Below are 19181 nucleotides of genomic sequence, written 5' to 3' on the forward strand. Positions count from 1 at the left end.
CGCCCCGACTGCGCAAATCTCAGACGCCGCCTCCCCGCCCCAGCCCTCCCCTCTCTGCCCGGCACACAGCCCCCAGGTAGGACCAGGTCCTTAGGTTCCGACGGTCCACACTGACTCGTGCGGCTCCGCGGCTCGAGGGCGCCACCTGAAGGCTGGAAGAAAGCCATTGAGACACCCCCACCCTCCCCACCACCAGCCACCTTTCCCCTGCTCTTCTTTCTCAGTGGGACAGTGGGGTGCACGGCCCCAGCGAGGTGCTCTCTTGGTCCCCGGGAGCCCAGCGCGGTGGGATGAGTGAACAGGTGGTGAGTAGGGGTGACTTTCACTGTTTTTTTTTTCATTTTACAGGGTCTCGATTAAGGTGAATCAAGTGAGGTGCCCAGAGCACAAGAGTTAAAGAGATGCCCCTGTTTTGGGCGCCCAGGCCAAGTCCAAAGAGACGTTTGGTCTGCAGGTCATGGGCTCCTGGGAAGACTCGGTGGCCGCCAGCGTGGCCTCAGGTAAGTGCTCTTGCTCTGTGAGCCTCCGTGTTCGCCCTGCTGATGGGATCCTGAAAGTGCAGGCTCCGGGGGCTCTGAGGGTTTAGCAAAGATCCGCCATCCGGAAAGGTAAGTAGGAGAGGAGCCCTGTCCTAGCTCCTCGAGCCACCTTATTGGAGAGCCTGCCCTGCCCTGCCCTGCTCCAAAGGCCTGTGCGGCCCTCAGCAGCCAGGAGGGTCCTCAGCAGCCAGGAGAGCCGAGGTCACCCGGGAAGCCAGATGTCTGGGCCTTTGAGGACGGAGAGCGAGGCAGGGCCTCCAGGCTTCGGTCTCTGCGTGCCTTCCAAAGGGCTGGCTTGTCAGGGACTTCGAGGGGAAGCTAGCCGCAACACCTCGCTCCAGAGCGAGTCCCAGCGCTGCCACTCACAGCTGTGGCCTTGTGCAAAAGGCTCCCCTCTCAGAGCTCAGTTTCCTCATCTGCCAAGTGGACTTCGTAAGGGTTTGGGGGATTAGATGAGATACTCCCTATAAAGCACTTACATTTTCCTCCCTCCCTCACGCACGGCCCCACCTCAGAGCCATTGCCTCCGCTGTCCCTTCTGCCTGGGACACTTCCTCCTGAGATCCCCAGAGCTCACTCTCTTACTCCTTCACGTCCTTGCTCAAGTGTCACCTTCTCAGAGACTTCTTCCCAGACCATCCTTTGTTTCGTTTTGGGTTTTTTTGTTGTCACTCCTACCAAAAATAATTGCAGAAAGCAGAGGCTTTACCTGTTTCCGTCCCTGCTGTATCCCTAGAGACGAGAAACAGAACCCATACATTGGAGGCCATTAATAAGTATTTATTGAATAGAGAATGGAGAAAATAGGCAAATATTTACTGAGCATCTATTCTTTCCCCTTTTAAATCAGAGTCACCCACAGGCTGTGCTACATAGCAAACACTTATTTTCACAGACAGCATAAATCTAGGGTACAAATAAGATTAGAGAGAGAAGAAGGGAGAGGGAGAGAGAAACATCCATGAGAGAGAATCATTGATCTGCTGCCTTCTGCACACCCCCTACTGGGGATTAAGCCTACAACCTGGGCATGTACCCTGACCAGGAATCCAACCAGTAACCTCTTGGTGCATCAGGACGTTGCTCAACCAACTGAGCCACACCAGCTGGGCCCCAGACCATCCTTTGAAAAATAACATGCCCCAGAACCCTTTACTCCTTGATTTTTTTTCTCCATAAATTGATCAACTCCAGACACTAGCTTATCTTTGTTAATTGTCACTCCTACCAAAAATAATTGCAGGAAGCAGAGGCTTTACCTGTTTCCCTCCCTGCTGTATCCCTAGAGACTAGAAACAGAACCCATACATTGGAGACCACTAATAAATATTTATTGAATAGAGAATGGAGAAAATAGGCAAATATTTACTGAGCATCTATTCTTTCCCCTTTTAAATCAGAGTCACCCACAGGCTGTGCTACATAGCAAACACTTATTTTCACAGACAGCATAAATCTAGGGTACAAATAAGAATTATAGGTCCACAGTCCCTTTTTAGAGACCTTTGTCACAATTTAGAATTTTAAGAGTTTAGAAAGATGACGTGATACGTATACTACAATTTATAGAATACTCCAATGCAGTCTGGGATAGCATCCCCAAATGAATGGATATTCACACTAAGCGGGCTAGATTAAGGCTATAAATAGCCTCTTATCAGTTCAGGCAAGGTTTTGCCACAAAATCACTTCAGGGAGAGAACTTAGAGCTTTGGGGGTTGGGAGTTCTGGATAAGGAGCTGTAGATGTGTGGGAGAACAGAGGACTTTCAGGCTGCCTGAGGCACCTCTCTTGATGTGCAGTTGATATGTTTGCTATTGATATTATTTTCTCCTAAGAAAAACTAGTCCAAAATGAATTGCTAGTAATCATTTGAGCTTAAAAATATGACATTTTAAAGTAGTTTAGCTCCAGCTGGTTTGGCTCAGTAGATAGAGCGTCAGCCTGCGGACTGAAGGGTCCCAGGTTCAATTCCTGTCAAGGGCACATACCCAGGTTGCAGGCTCAATCTCTGGGGAGGGGGGAGGGGCGAATAGGGGGTGTGCAGGAGGCAGCCGATCAATGATTCTCTCTCATCATTCATGTTTCTATATCTTCCTCCCTCTCCCTTCCTCTCTGAAATCAATAAAAAAATATATATATTTTTTTAAAAGTAGTTTAGCCCAGCTGGTGTGGCTCAGTGTATTGAGCATCTTCCCATGCACCATGAGGTCACTGTTTTGATTCCTAGTCAGGGCACATGCCGGGGTTGCAGGCTGGATCCCCAGTAGAGCCCATGCAGGAGGCAGCTGATCAATGTTTCTCTCTCGCTGATGTTTTTAATCTCTCTCTCCCAATAAAATTATATATATATTTTTTAAAAAGTAGTTTAGCCCAGCTGGTGTGGCTCAGTGTATTGAGCATCTTCCCATGCACCATGAGGTCACTGTTTTGATTCCTAGTCAGGGCACATGCCGGGGTTGCAGGCTGGATCCCCGGTAGAGCCCATGCAGGAGGCAGCTGATCAATGTTTCTCTCTCGCTGATGTTTTTAATCTCTCTCTCCCTCTCCCTCTTTCCAAAAAAAATCAATAAAAACATATTTTAAAAAGTAGTTTATAAAATCAGTTGTGGCCCTAGCCGGTTTGGCTCAGTGGATAGAGCGTCAGCCTGCGGACTGAAGGGTCCCAGGTTCGATTCCGGTCAAGGGCATGTACCTTGGTTGCAGGCACATCCCCAGTAGGGAGTGTGCAGGAGGCAGCTGATCAATGTTTCTCTCTCATCGATGTTTCTAACTCTCTATCCCTCTCCCTTCCTCTCTGTAAAAAATCAATAAAATATATTTAAAAAATAAAAAAATAAAATCAGTTGTGTATAGGTTGTCCAGTAAACCCCCCTTGGTTGGTCTATCTATCTGAACAAATGAAAAATCAGACTTATGCAAACCTGTCACCCATTTCCTCACTCACTCATTCTTCTGTCTGTTTTGTTTACCATCATCCCCCGACCCCTTCCCTTTGCCCTATTTTTTCAAGCCCCGGTTTAAATTATACCTTTCCTATCATCTCAGCTCCAGGTGTCTCTACCCACACTGACCTTCCCTTCCCTGCTTACTTTACCTGAAATCCTGCTGTCTGTGGAACAGGTCAATCATTGTTTTATGCACATTTGTTTTAAAAGCTTTGTTTCCCCAGCAAGACTATGTCTGCCTTAAAGGAAAGACAGGAACTATATTGTATACTTCATCTTCATCACCCACTGTATCTTTCATCCAGTGTTTCTGTAACTTCTATAAATAAAAAGAGGAACTTTGTAAAACATGAGTTTTGGGGTCAAGTGAATTTGAGAAATGCTGAATAATTTGTTCCCCTGTCGGAGATTTGCAAAGCATATTGGCCTTAAAGGCTCTAAGGCAGTGGTTCTCAACCTTGGCTGCACATTAGAATCACCTGGGAATCTTTAAAATCCTGATTTCTGGGCCTCATCCTCCGGAAATTCTGTTTCTTTGTTACTAATGTTGTGGCCCCACCCCATAACAAAGAAACAGAACAGAATTTCCAGAGGATGAGGCCCAGAAATCAGGATTTTAAAAAGATTCCCAGGTGATTCATATGTGCAGCCAAGGTTGAGAACCACTGCTCTAAGGAGTCCTTCTCTAAAGAAACCTGTATTAGCTTTATCAACCACACATTTCCTAGTCACGGTTGACCTCAGAACTCCCCTTTTCACTAGGAATATCCTGCCATTTTTTTTTCTTTGTTTAGTTTTTTCCATTTATTTTAACGAAAAAAAAAATCTATTTATCCCATTTCTTCCCCCAACCCCCACCTCTGGCAACCACCAAAATGTTCTTTGTATCTATGAGCTTGGATTTATTTATTTATTCATTTGTTTGTTTATTTATTTACTAGAGGCCCGGTGCATGACATTCATGCACTGGGGGCGGGGGGTCCTTCAGCCCGGCCTGTGCCCTCTCGCAGTCTGGGACCCCTTGGGGGATGTCCGCCTGCCAGCTTAAGTCTGCTCCCCACAGGGAGTGGGTCTAAGCCAGCAGTCAGACACCCCTCTTGCAGTCCAGGACTCTCAGAGTCCAGGACCCTCACAGTCCAGGACCCTTCACTCTTTACCGCCCACCTGCAGTGGAGGTGGGAGAGGCTCCCACCACCGCCGCTGCACTCGCCAGCCATGAACCCAGCTTCTGGCTGAACAGCACTCCCTCTGTGGAAGCACACTGACCACCAGGGGCAGCTCCTGCATTCAACGTCTGCTTCCTGGTGGTCAGTGAGTGTCATAGCAACCAGTCGTTCCGCCATTCGGTTGATTTGCATATTAGGGTTTTATTATATAGGATAGATTCCACATATAGGAGAGATCATTATGGTATTTGTATTTTTCTATCTGACTTATTTCACTTAGCATAATACTTTTGTTTTTCAAATATGTTTTTATTGATTTCAGAGAGGAAAGGCAAGGAAGAGAGAAATAGAAACATCAATGATGAGAGAGAATCATTGATCAACTGCCTCCTGCATGCCCCAACTGGGGATCGAACCTGCAACCCGGGCATGTGCCCTGACTGGAAATCCAACCATGACCTTCTGGTTCATAGGTTGACGCTCAACCTTTGAGCCACATCAGCTAGGCAAAAATTCAACTCTTGAAAGATAAAATAGTTTAAAATTTTATTCTGAGCACAAGTTTAATATCTTTCTTTAGTGGTATGCTTTTATTCCTTTCTCTTTGCCTTTTGTGTATTTACTATAGGTTTCACATTGTAGTTATCATGAGGCTTACATTTAACAACTTATATCCATAACAGTCTATTTTGAATTGATAACAACTTACATTTGATGCCGTTTTAAAACTCAATATTATTACAGTCCCTCACACATTTCATTTTTGATGTCACATTTTACATCTTTTTATCCTGTGTATCCCTTAAATAAGTATTGTAATCCTAGTTGATTTTACTACTTTTGTCTTTTAACCTTCATACTAGTTTTATAAGTGATTCATTCACTACTTTCCAGTGAGATTTATCCTTTCATATACGTTCTTGCACTAACAAGTGCCTTTTTTTTAGCTTAAAGAAGTTCCTTTAACAACTGTATATATATATGTTACTTTAACATTTCTTGTAAGGCGGATTTAGTGGTGATAAACAACTTTAGCTTTTGCCATTCTGGGAAATTCTTTATCTCCCCTTCACTTCTTAGTTGGAAGTTTTATTCTTTTAGCACTTCGAATATATCATACCATCTCTTCTGGCCTGTGAAGTTTCTGCTGAAAGATCTACTTATAGTCTGATAGGGGTTCCCTTGTACATCATAAGTTATTTTCTCTTGCTGCTTTTAATATTCTCTCCTTAGCTTTAAATTTTGACGTTTTAGTTATAATGTGTTTTAGTGTATGTCTCTTTGGGTTCCTCTTATCTGGAACTCTCTGGTATTCCTGGGACTGGATGTGTTTCCTTCCCCAAGTTAGGGAAGCTTTCAGTCATTGTTTCCTCAGATAATACTTCTGCCCCTTTCTCTTTATCTCCTCCTTTATATATAATGCAAAGTGTCCCTCGGGAGTTCGACCAGGAAACGGGGAGTTTGATCGCTCGCTATGATGTGTGCTGACCACCACGGGGTGGCACAGAATGAAGGAAGGCCCCAGCCAGCAGCCAGGGAAGGAAGGCTCCGGCCAGCAGCCAGAAGGCCTCGATTGGCCCTGATCGCCGGCGAGGCATAGGGACCCTACCCGTGCACTAATTTCGTGCACCAGGCCTCTGGTTGTCCTATAAGTCCCTTGAGCTATCTTCACTTTTTTTTTATTCTTTTTTCTTTTGCTGCTTTAATGGGTAACCACTGCCTTGTCTTCGAGTTCACTGATTCTGTCTTCTACTTCATCTAGGAGAGACTTGGAGACAATTCACCATAACCCCCACCCCAGGTGCAGTGACTCACAATGAGTGGGACTCAAAACCCAGAGCTTCTCCTTTAGGATCAAAGGGTTTGAACCCCCACATTGGGCATTCCAACTTTTAAGACATACATTTGAGAGATGAGTCCCCAAAATGTCTAACTTTGAAAACCAATGTGCCTCCCATCCTGAGACCCACAAGACTGAAGCAATTTGAGAAACTGCTCTTAAAGGTCTCACTTGCTCAGCCCAGGGCCCAGCTCAGAGGCAGCCGGCCGTGCCAGACTTAAAGTGAAGGAGGTTCACCTGCTTGTGTTAAAGCGTCAGCCTGGGAGCCAGGCATCTCATGTAACACATGTGTCTGGGAGTCTGCTGGGACTGTCCAGGGATGGAGACTGGCAGGTGCCATCTTCACACTCGCCCTGTGCCATGCTCAGAGCACCAGCATCTCCCAGAATGGAGCTTTTGCACACGTCTGATGTCCCAATTTCTGTGGCTGCTGCCTAGGGGACACCTCCTGTTGCTTGGCTCTGGAGGCCAGAGAAGCCAGGGACTATAATAATTGGTGTCACCCAGAAAGGAGCTTATGCCCTTCACTGGCACCCCAATGTTTATGACTACTGCTGACGGACACCTCTACCTTTTCTGGCTCTGGTGACCAGTGGGGCTTATGCTCGTGGGTCCTACAGGACTATAACTACTGGAGAGTTTTAACAGCTACCCCAGCACACAGCAAGGGACAACAGACCCAAGAGCTTGGTTAGCTAATCATCATGCCTGAGGCCTGAGGGGCAGGATTCTCATTAAATATGCATCGAGGGGCCGATTGTAATCCTTTCTAGAGACCCCTGAGGGGGTCTTTGCGCTCACCCTCTGACATGCTCTGGAGCACCAGTGTCTCCTGAAGGGAGCTTTACATGAGTCTGCACTGGTTTTTGCAGCTTCTGCCCAGGGGACACCCCTTGATTGCCTGGATCTGGTGCCAGTGGGGCTTGCATTCTGGGACCATGGCAATTAGAAAGTTCTTGGAGAGCTGCTGCCCCCGGGGCATTGCACACACAGTGGACTGAGGCCGACCCCCGAGTCTTTCTGTGCAGGAGGCCTCTTTGCTTGTCCTGGAGCTTTGGTCTGAGGGTCAGGCTTCAGGTCTGACACATGTTTAGTGGCCTAGAGAGTTCCTCTCAAGGAGCATGGGCTGTGGATGCCACATCGGCGCTCCCCCTCTGCCTTGCTGCAGCTCACCAGTATCACCCAGAAAAGACTTACGCACTCGTCTGGAGCCCTGATTTTTGCAACTGCCACCCAAGTGACACCTCCAGATCACCTGGCTCTGCTGGTCAGTAGCAGTCCCACGGACTGTTTATATTTGCATACTTTTAAAAGCCGGTGCCCGAGGATCTGGCTCCCAGTCAGCCTATGTCTATGGACTGAGATCCTCCCCTTTAGGATAATGATAGGTCTTGGCACATCCTCAACTACTGGGAGCTATTAAGAATATAATAGGGCCTTAGCCAGCTTGGCTCAGTGGATAGAGTGTCGGCCTGCGGACTGAAGAGTCCCGGGTTCAATTCCAGTTGGGGGCACATGCCTGGGTTGCGGGCTTAGTCCCCAGTTGGAGGCATGCGGGAGACGGCTGATCAATGGTTCTCTCTTATCATTGATGTTTCTCTCTCTCTCCCCCTTCCTCTCTGAAATCAATAAAACTATATTTTTAATAAAAGAATATAACAGGCTGCTTGGACAAGTACAAAAGTTTGAGAGACAGCCCAGAGCGGAGGCAGGGCTGAATCACAAAAGTTCTTGTCTTACACAGGCCCCTCCTTCAAGACTGGGAGAGGTGGTTGCTTCATCTACTGTATGGAAACCAACACAGAGAGTCAAGCAAAACGAAGAAACACAGGAATAGGTTCCAAATGAAAGAACAAGACAAAAACCTCAGGAAAAAACCTTAATGAAATGGAGATAAATCATTTACCTGATAAAGACTTTAAAGTATTGGTCATAAAGATGCTCACTGAACTGGGGAGAAGAATGGTGAACACAGTGAGAACTTCAACAAAGAGAGGATGAGCCCCTGTTATATACTGTTAACTAGGTAAGCATCATCCCCACCCTCAGGAAGCTTGATTCTAGTGGGAGAAAAGGAAAAGGAAACATAATACTGCTGTTGTAGTAAGTGCTACAACGCAAAGGTGCATAGGCTGTGCAAGCCCGAAACAGTGCTGACCTAGCCTGGGAGGGAGATGGGGTGACTCCCCAGCAGAAGCGAGGACTGAGCAGAGATCGGAGAGATGAGTAGGAGGCAGCCAGGTAAAGAGGGCCAGGAAGAGAGACCCAGCAGAGAGACACCTGGGCAAGGGCCCTAGGAGAGAAGGGAGTATGGTGAGTGTGAAGGAGAAGAGCGTGGTTGCCATGGAAGCGCAGAAAGCAAGTGGGAGGAGAAAAGGCTGGACTGTCAGCAGGCCAGGTCACTGCAGAACCTTGTGGGCCAAGGTGTTAGCTCTTTATCCTCAGAGCAGTGAGTAGCCACTGATCAGTGAGAGTAAAGGCTTAACATCTTTTCCTCTTTTGCCTGAGAATTGTACCTTTCGTTAACTGTCTAGCACTGTCTCCTTGGAAACACATAAACATGTGTCCACTATGTTACTAGGCAACATTGCTGTGATAAAAATGACCCCTGAGGAGGAGGCTGGAATGATCCATGTGGTAATGGATTGGAGATATCAGTATGAACTCGTGCTTGGCTCTTATAGATGCAGATGACTCCATATAGAAATATTTATAGATATGTAAATTATATACACCGGGTTAGTATACATCAGTGATGGCGAACCTTTTGAGCTCGGCGTGTCAGCATTTTGAAAAACCCTAACTTAACTCTGGTGCCGTGTCACATATAGAAATTTTTTGATCTTTGCAACCATAGTAAAACAAAGATTTATATTTTTGATATTTATTTTATATATTTAAATGCCATTTAACAAAGAAAAATCAACCAAAACAATGAGTTCGCGTGTCACCTCTGACACGCGTGTCATAGGTTCGCCATCACTGGTATACATGCATGATTTCCTTCTCTGTCAGCCAAAAGGTCCTAGAAGCAATGAGACTGCGTAACAATAAGCACACCTAGTGCCCAGATCTTGGTTTCTAATACCATTCTCCAATAAAAAGGAATCAGGGAGAAAGGGCTGATTGTAGGCCTGGGGCAGGAAATATACAAGATGAGCTTGGAGCATTATATAGTGCCAGAAACTAAGGAAGTGCTTAAGTAAACAAATCTCTCTCTCTCTCTCCCTCTCTCTCTCTCTCTCTCTCTCTCTCTCTCTCTCTCTCTCTCTCTCTCTCTCTCTCTCTCTCTCTCTCTCTCTCTCTCTCTCTCTCACACACACACACACACGTTATGTCAAAGGACATAGGGACCAACTGGAAGAGCTCCCAATGGCCAAACCTGGAAAAATGTGATCAACAAAATAAATAAAGGAATATTGGATTCTACCCTAAAGTATGATAAATGAAAAAATGGGAGAAAAGATAAATCTCCCATGAAAGGGAGTTGGGGTGGGGGAGCAGAGCAATTTTGCAGGGGAGAAACCTGACATGCCTGCTTACCTCCGATAGATGATCAAGGTCAACAACGGTCAAATCATATTGACAGTACATGCCCTTGATATAATGTGATGAGAATGGCACTTTACCCCTGTGGTTTTCCTCCCCAATCCCATAGCCCTAGTCTAGCCATGAGATGAGCATAAAACAAATCCCAATGGAGGGACATTTTTCAAAATACCTGAACAGTACTCCTCAAAACGATCACAGTCATCAAAAATAAGGGAAGTCTGAGAAACCGTCTGCCAAGCAGAGCCTAAAGCGACATGATGACTAGATATGGCATGTTATCCTCAATGTAATCCTGGAACAGAAAAAAAGACATTAGGTAAACACTAAAGAAATCAGAATAAAGGACTTTAGCTAATAATGCATCAATATTAGTTAACTAGAGGCATGATACACGAAAATTCATGCAAGAGTAGGCCTTCCTTCCCCCGGCTGCCAGCACTGGCTTCCTTCTGGCACCTAGGACACAGGCTTCACTCTGGTCCCGGCTTTGTCTGGAAGGATGTCCAGTCTAATTAGCATATTACCCTTTTATTATTATAGATTAATTGTAACAAATGTATCATACTGATATAAGGTGTTAATAATAGAGGAGATGAGTGTGAGGATATGGGACCTCTCTCTACTACCTTCCCAATTTTTCTGTACTCTAAAATTGTTCTAAAAAATGAAGTTTTTTTGCCCTAACTGGTTTGGCTTAGTGGATAGAGCATCAGCCCACAGACTGAAGGGTCCTGGGTTCGATTCCAGTCAAGGACACATACCTTGGTTGCAGGCCTAAAAGATCCCCAGCCCTGGTCGGGGGGCATGTGAGAGTCAACCAATCAATGTGTCTCTCTCATTGATGTTTCTGTCTCTCCCCCTCCATTCCACTCTCTCTAAAAATTAAATAAATAAATAAATAAAGTGGTTTTTTAAAGACACTGATTGGTAAATTACATCTGGGCTAGGAGGAATTATAAATGCATGGCAGGAAATCATACTTTGGGCTTCATGAACCTGGTGACACATGTAACTGGGCAGGTGCAAAGATATTGGCTCCATGGGACATGAAGCTTTTAAGCCAGGATGGCTCCTGTACCCAACGGATGGGGATCTCACAGCCTTGCACCTGCACTGTACTGCCTGCTGGATGGCAGCGAGGACTGCTGCTGAGAGAGGAGCGCCTGATGCTAGCATTTGTGGGGTGCCATGCTAGCAAGCTGAGGTTTCTGTACTCTATCCTGCAGCATAGGCCAATGCCAAGTGGGACTTAGGACCCACTTGACTGCTAATTGGTCCTCTTACCAGCTGTGGGCTAACACCTTGGCCCACAATCATCTCCTGAGCCTGAGGGTGTATTTGAACCAAAGAAGACCCTTTGTGGACATTGTGGTGGGTGGCAATGAGCAGGAGAGAGGTTTGCATTTTGAAAATATCCTCCCTGTGGCTGCTCATTCTCCCTCAGGTGCAAGGAGACAAGAGAGAAAATAGAGACCACTTCATTTCTGTCACTCAGGAAAAAAAATCATTCCTTTAAAGAATAATTTAAAAACAAATATACGTAAATCAAAGCAGAGATGGTAGGCAAAAATTGAGGAGGAGGTACATGAGTAGCAGAAGTTTGAAAAATACAGATCAAATCTGACCCCCTGTGTTCTAGGTGACAAAACTCTGAAAACAGCCTGCAATGTGTCAAGGGGAGTGATATGAAAGAATAGCCCCGGTAAGACTGAGATTTCGCTAGGTGAAGGAAGGGGGAGAAAGGAAAAGTATTCCTGGAAGAGGGAAGAACACTTAACAGGCTCAGAGGTGAAGTAATAGTAATGAATTACTTGTGTGTGTATTTTAGTTTACAGCCACTTATATGGGCCTCCCCGTATGCCAGGCACTGTTCTAAGTGCTTTTCGAATATTAACTCAGTCATCTTAACCACCATGTTCTGTGGTGCATCATCCCCATGCTCCCCCTAGTTGGCACGATGGCAGGTGCTCACGTGGGAGGAAGGGAGGGTGGGAGGGTTTGAGGGCTCTAACATGTGGAAGCTTCTTCCTGCTACACATCTGCCTCATGTGTATTTTACTAAGTGGGGGAGAGGACTAAGGTGCCTAGAATAGGAGAGGGGACAGCCCCAAGGGCGGGGAGGGCCCTAGACTGGGAGTCAGAAATGGGGGCAGAGCTAAATGACACCTCTGAGTCCACTTGCCCCGTCCAAGAGATGGGAACTTTGCCCATGTGTCTCAGGGCAGGTCACTACACCTCTCGCATCCCTGTGAGCCCTGTGAGCGTCACGGGGGTGCGCTCTCTGCTATGAACTTCACGGAGCTGTTGTGAGGAGCAGGAAAAGAAAACACTTGGAAGAAAATAAAATAGGTGGGAGGATTATAGAAAGGGCCAGAGGGGGGCGGAAATCAAGGGACCTGACTTCTGCCGCTATATTTCTAAGGACATTGGTTTGACTCCTGTATTAAATAGTGTTTTTAATAAAGCAGAACTTAATTCTGTCTCATTTAAAAGTATACTTGGCGGTTAAGCCTGGCATGGTGGCTTCAGTCACAAGAGACCTGGGTTCCTGCTATCTTGTTGCTCTGCCATCCTCCACTTTGTGGTCCAAGATGGCTACGCCACCTCCAGCCCTTATGGCTACATTCCAGTCAGCAGGAGGATGAGGAAGAGGCAGGGCCCCTCCTCCTTCCTTTTAAGGGCACAACCCAGAAATTGCACAGATCACTTCCATTTGTATCCCATTGGCCAGGATTTAACCACATGGCCACTCTTACCTACAAGGGAAACTGGGACTGTGTCTTTGCTATGAGTGACTAGGAGAAGGGATATCAAAGGACAACCGATGTTTGCCACAGCTGCTGAATGGCTTGGGCAACTCGTATCTCCATCTGAGCCACAGTTTCTTCATTTGCAAATCCCTTCATTCCTTCACTCATGTATTCATTCTACATATCCTATATAATAAAACCCTAATATGCAAATTGACCAAACAGCAGAACAACCGGTCACTATGACGTGCACTGACCACCAGGAGGCAGACGCTCAATGCAGGAGCTGCCCGCTGGTGGTCAGTGTGCTCCCACAGGGGGAGCGCTACTCAGCCAGAAGCCAGGCTCATGGCTGGCAAGTGCAGTGGTGATGGCAGGAGCCTCTCTTGCCTCCTCTGCAGGCAGGTGGTAAGGAGCGAGGGGTCCCAGATTGCAAAAGCCCCAGACTGTGAGAGGGATGTCTGACTGCCAGCTTAGGCATGATCCCCGGGGATAGGGCCTAAGCCGGCAGGCGGACATCCCCTGAGGGGTGGAAGCCATATTATTAGCTGCCCATGGATGATGAATAGATGGCGATTCTGGCTTTTGTATTTGGTGGAGACATTTTTCCTTGCTCAGAGTTTAAGTTCCTTCCTGTTCCAGGCCTCCTGGCTCCCCCTTCCCTTACCCCACATGCCAAGCCTTTCTGAGCTTATGAAGTAAAATGAGCCAGAATCCCAAGATTAAAAATAAATGAAAGTGCATCAGAACAAGTTAACCACGAGAAATGGCTTTCCAGGTGATCAGGTGTCAGCACTGGAGGCCAAGGACCGAGCGCCAGACTCCAACTGCCACGCACTCCTATCGACCCTCCACTGTGTCGGACAGAGAACCCACTGGGCCTGCCCAGGAGCTCAGCAGATGGCTGGCTCGAGCCCCTGCCTGGCGCTCCATCACTTCAAAACAACAGGCAAGGCCTTCCACACAGGTCAGGGGGAACAGGTTCTAATTCCAGCCCTGCGGGGGTGATCCTGAGAAATCCGTGCCTCTTGGTTTGGTTTTGTTTTTTCAGTCCTTATCAGAGGAGTGAAGATATTTTTTCCATTGATTTTTAGAGAGGGTGGAAGCAAGGGGGAGGAGAAGAGAGAGTGAGAGAAACATCAACATAAGAGAGACAGAACCTGCAACCGGGGTATGTGCCCTTGACTGGAAATTGAACTGGTGACACTTTGGTCCGCAGGCAGACGCTCTAACCACTGAGTGACACCGGCCAGAGCCAGGGCCTCTTTGAATGTCAGTTTCCTCATCTAGAAAAAGGGGCGAATAGTAGGATCTATCTGTAATCAACTATAAAATGCAGATAACAATGGTGTCTCCCTCGTAGGCAGAGGTTCCTAAACTTCCTCAGTTCACAGCACCCTTAGCATGTCAGTAATTTTTTCACAGTATGCCAGGCCCAAAGAAATACCTAACAGTTATTAAGCAATTCGTTTTAAACAACTTAATAATTGTAGTTTACACAGTACCCAACAGAGGTTATTGTGTTTTCTTCAAATTTTTAAAATACTTTGTTGTGCATCTGTGAGATTTCTGCCATACCTCAGGGTGCCTCGGCACATGGTTTGGGAATCGAAGCCAGAAGGTTTTGAAGATGAAATGAAGTTATGGATGCCATGATACCTGGTCTGTAGTAGATCAATAAATGCTGATTGTCCTACATTATCCTTCAATTCTCTAGTTCTTTCTGGGTCTCCTGCCACGGTCACACAGCCATACTTCCTATCTCTGGCTCCCACCACCTGCTGGTTTCTGCTTGCCGTCTTTCCTCTGGGCCCCTCCAGGCTCTGGCCCCACTTCTGAACTAACTTCCTTCCTGGTGTAGTATTGTTGGTCCCACTTTCTCACCCCTCCCCAACTCCACACACTTGACGTGACCTCTTCCTGGGTGGAGTGTGCATCCCTGCCCCTTAACCTTGGACTTGGCCATGGGACTCACTTTGCCCAATGGAATGTGGTGAAAGTGACAGTTCTGAGCGTAGGCTTTAAGAGGCCTCACGTGGTTCCACTTGCTCTGTTATCCTTTGCCATTGAGAAGGGAAGAACACACCCCAGTGGCCCAGTGATTCGAGGAGGAGGACAAGAGACCCATGAAGCAGGCTCAAATCTGCAGATCTGAAGTCTGATGCAGACCACCCCCACCACCCACCAACTCAAAGGTGAAAATAAACAATTGTTGTTTGAAAGCATGGAGTTTTGGAGAGGTTTGTGACAGTGTCCTTGTGACAATCCAACCTCTGTACCCAGTTCCTACAGCTGAACTTGGCTCACAGTAGGCACTCAATAAGTGATTGTGGAAAGAGAGAATTAAAGGGTATCCACTTCAGCCTTCGCCAGTTTGGCTCAGTGGATAGTACATCAGCCTGTGGACTGAAGGGTCCCGGGTTCCATTCCGGTCAAGGGCACATACCTAGGGTGCAGGCTCGATCCTTGGCCCTGGTTGGGGTGCGTGCAGGAGCCAACCAATCAATGTGTCTCTCTCACATGGATGTTTCTCTCTCTCTGTCTCTCCCCCTCCCTTCCACTCTCTGTAAAAATCAATGGAAAAAAAATCCTCAGGTGAAGATTAACAACAACAATAAAAGGATATCTGCTTCATAGCAAGTTGTGAGGAATAAATGAGGTGTCAGTTAAGGCTGTGTTTGCCCAGTTAAAACTGGGGTTCACTGTCTCACAAAACAGGCAGATGCTATTGGTGATTCTGTGACTCAGTGATCGCAAAGCCTATGCAGTTTTCTTGCCCTTTGTCTTACTTAGGGGTGTAAGCTGGTTACTGTAGCTCCAGGCATCACACCCACATTCAAGGCAGAAAGATGGGGAAGAAAGTAGGAAGAAAGGGGAGCATCGCTGACACTTTCCCTTTTGCCAGCTAGACAAAAGTTTTCCTAGCAGTCTCAAAGCAAATTTCTATTTTGATCCCATTTGCTAGAAATGGGCATCCCAGAAGCAGGGGGACTTGGGGAGTGAACATTCCCCTTTATCTAGACGCGATGGATAAGTGAGGAAGGGAGGGAGGGACTGGGGACACGGAAGGAATAGATGGGGTATTTGCCCCAAGTGAGATTTCATATATAAATAATAGAAATACATGTTTTAGAGGGAGAGACTATAGATATATATGTCACTTGGAGCCCTCAGAAGAGGACCCCTATTCTCATAATAATTGTTGTTTTCATCATGTGAAGCTTTGCAGTCTCTGTAATCCTATTGGCATCAGATCTTGGATTCTGGAACTCGCAGTCACGGAGGCACTGTTGTCCCAATGGTCTCCCTCCTGCCCTCCCTACCTTTTCTCTTTAGAGCACTGAAACCCTTAAAAAAAAAAAAAAACCTACATTTTCCAATGTGAGCCACTTCCTGGTCTCATTAACTTCATCCTCAGTGATTTGGCCAGACTCTGCTTCCAGCCTGAAGCAGGCAGGAGACTGTGTAAGTCAACGGTCTGTCAGGCCCATCACCAGGCCAGCGTCAAGGTCCCTCCCAAGGACACTGAGATGAAAACAGCAGAAGAGCCAACCGCGAGTCTTGGGCAGACCCTGGAGTGGCTGAGGAAGGAACTGGTAAGGCTCTGCATTTCTTTTTACCTGATGCCTCCACCCCACATATGCCAAGGTTTGCTGGTCCCCCTTCCCAGGTGCCCCATTGGCTGGGACAGAGGCTGCAGGCTGGGGTGTAGGCCCTGCAGGCAGCCCTCTGGGACCAGCCACACAGTGCACAGACGCCACCTCAGGTACAAGGATAAGTAGGTCATGGCCTACATAGGAGGCCTTGGGTGCACTGCGTGCCAGACCGGTTTCAGAAATTACACTGAGTCCTGGGTATGTGCCCAGCTCTGCTGCTGTGTGGCTCCAACCAAGTGGCTTTACCTCTTTGAGCCTCAGTTTCCTTATCATAAGATGGGGTAACAGTTGTACCAACACTGCAGGGGTTACTGAAAGGATTCGGTGAGAAGATGGTGTAATTCGCTCAGTGTCTGCCCGGCACGTCTGCTACAATCCTGACCCAGGTGGCTGTGGAGTACAGCCGCTGTCTTAGCCTGGGTGTGCTCTGTGTCCGCCTGGGGCAGAGGCTTGCACAAGGATTGGGGTACTAACAATTCATTTTGGAGGTGCAAGCCCAGAGCAGTGAGAGTGAGGAAAATGGGGAGTGGAGGCCAAGGGCATATGCCCGGGTTGTGGGCTGGATCCCCAGTGAGGGACTTGCAGAAGGCAGCCGATCCATGATTCTCTCTCATCATGGATGTTTCTATCTCTCTCTCCCTCTTCCTTCCTCTCTGAAATCAATAAAAATATATTTTTTTTAAAAATGTGTGGGAGGAAAACCCTAAAATTGAGAAAATATAGGCAACGTTTTCCCAGGAATTAGGAAGGGATGGCTGCGTGTTCTCGGGGGTTTCCTCTTTCTAGCTCCCTGCTCTCTTGGTGTTATTACTACTGCCTGCAGGGTGTACTTCACTTTAATATGAAGTCACTATCTCCTTAATGCCTATAAAATGATTTGTTAGTGAGGGTTATAGCATGTAAGTGGGGTTGTAAATAAGAAGAATCATGTTTAATATTGATGATGATGATAATGAAGATCCTCACAGATCTTGGTAGTCCCGCAGGCCCTATTTTAGAGTGGGAACTAATTCATCCCATCCTCATAATGTTACTGGACCGAAGTCTGTGTGCCCAATGCTTCAAAAGGCCAAAACTCAAAATGTCTGGGTTTGGAATAAGGAAAGGTTCTCTGATCAAGAAGGCACCCACCGAGAAGATGGGAGACCTAGTGGTGCCTCAGATCCATCTTGCCCACTGGGCCAGGCCAAGGGTTCTTAAGGGGCTATAAGGAAGTGCTGGTGCTGCTGGGGCACGTCTTAGAGGACCTCGGAACCTGGCCATCGGTGGTAAAAAGGCATCAACACTGGATCTTCCTGGACAACAGAACCCTGACTTCTGAAAGGATTCCAGTGTTCAAGTTCCGGTCATGTCCTGGTCCTGTGGTTCTGTGAGGTGCGGGCTGGGGCATGGGAGGTGGAGGATGGGAGGTGGGGCGGGGGTGGTGGTTGTGGTGAGACCTTGGTTCTGGGTGCAGCTGGAGGCCAAAGTTCTCTCCTCTGTGCCATGCTCCGGCTGCATGATTGTGGTCTTGGTCTGCTTTGTCTGAAAAGCAACTCAGTATCTCGTCGAACAGCAGAGGACCATTTTGAGCTGGTTACAGTAAGAGCCTTGGGAGGTAGGTAATTTGCTTTCCGCTTTGCAGATGAAGAAACTGAGGCTTTGGTGCAAACGGCTTCTTTGAGCTTGTGGGCTTGTCTCCGGCGAGACAGTGATGAGAACAGGCTTTCTGGGGAAGTGTCCAGCGCACTGCCCGCCCCTCACAGACCTGTTCTCTCTCTCCCAGGCCGAGATGCAGATCCAAGACCAGAAGCTCCTGCTCACACTGAGGCATCTTCGCAGTGTCCTGGAGGAGCTGCGTTCTGAGAGTGCCCACTGGGAGGATGCCGTGTCCAGCAGAGGGACATCGCCCATCAGAGCTCGAGCAGGCTCCGAAGGCCGGGGTCACCAGCCCGTGTCATCCAGGCGGCTGGCCCAGCTCCTCCAAGGGGTAGATGGCCGACGAAGCTCCCTCCCTTAACTGGTCAGAGATGACCCCGGGCTTGAACCCCCCACCACTAATCTAAGTTTTGTGATGCTGTTGGGGTGGGGGACACTGGGATGGGAGTCAGGAAGTCCCTAGGTTCACCTCTGTCCTCATCTACTAAATGTCCCTGGACCCCTCACTCAACTTCTCTGTGTCACTGGTTCTTTCTCTGTCAGTTATGAGCATTTTTTGATGAGGCACAAATAAGGTATTGGGTGTGAACATGCTTTGAAAAACACAAATATGTGACATGGTTCTGGAAAGCACCATCAAGTAATCCTATCCTTGGGAATTTCTCAAAAAGTAATTGTTAGAACCAAGAGCTCAGTGTGTGAGGAAGTTTATCTAGTCTTGCCATGGTGACAAGCAGAAGCCTGTGTAAAGCCTGATGGTTGTTTTCTGTCTTCCAACAGGACTTCTCATTCCCCTTTATCTGAAAGCAACAGACGCTGTCACCATTCTGGCCGTAGGGATGGACATGTGATCAGGCCTGCCCAATTATAATGCATGCCCACTCTAACAACAGGATTGGCTAAGTGGGTTGGCTGAGTGGGTCAGCACAGCCAATCACAGCCCTTCTCTGGGATTGCTAGCTGGATGCTTGTTCTATTGCAGTTGCAAAGCTGGGGCTGCCAGAGGCCATGTAACCTGCCAGGTGGGGAAGACCTGTCCGTGCTTGGAAAGGAAGAGTCTAATCTTAAAAGAGAAGTAGAGAGAGGACCACA

At 47.4% G+C, this 19181-nt stretch overlaps 2 protein-coding genes across 2 annotated transcripts in view; one reads left to right on the forward strand and one right to left on the reverse strand.

Annotated features, from left to right (window-relative positions):
- Positions 1–10287, reverse strand: part of TMEM74B (transmembrane protein 74B) — an 18186-nt gene extending 7899 nt beyond the window's left edge. The window contains exon 1 of the mRNA XM_005874778.2: positions 10215–10287. The gene's annotated coding sequence lies outside the window, so the exon portion shown is untranslated. The remainder of the gene's footprint in view (positions 1–10214) is intronic.
- Positions 1–18595, forward strand: part of LOC102261602 (chromosome unknown open reading frame, human C20orf202) — a 22110-nt gene extending 3515 nt beyond the window's left edge. The window contains exons 2-4 of the mRNA XM_014546551.1: positions 362–500; positions 16226–16391; positions 18217–18595. Of these exons, the coding sequence (XP_014402037.1) occupies positions 362–500; positions 16226–16391; positions 18217–18450 (539 nt within the window). The 3' untranslated portion in view covers positions 18451–18595. The remainder of the gene's footprint in view (positions 1–361; positions 501–16225; positions 16392–18216) is intronic.
- The last annotated feature ends 586 nt before the right edge of the window (positions 18596–19181 follow it).

The sequence above is a fragment of the Myotis brandtii genome, unplaced genomic scaffold (assembly GCF_000412655.1).
Source record: "Myotis brandtii unplaced genomic scaffold, ASM41265v1 scaffold450, whole genome shotgun sequence".
In the NCBI taxonomy this organism is placed as follows: domain Eukaryota; kingdom Metazoa; phylum Chordata; class Mammalia; order Chiroptera; family Vespertilionidae; genus Myotis; species Myotis brandtii.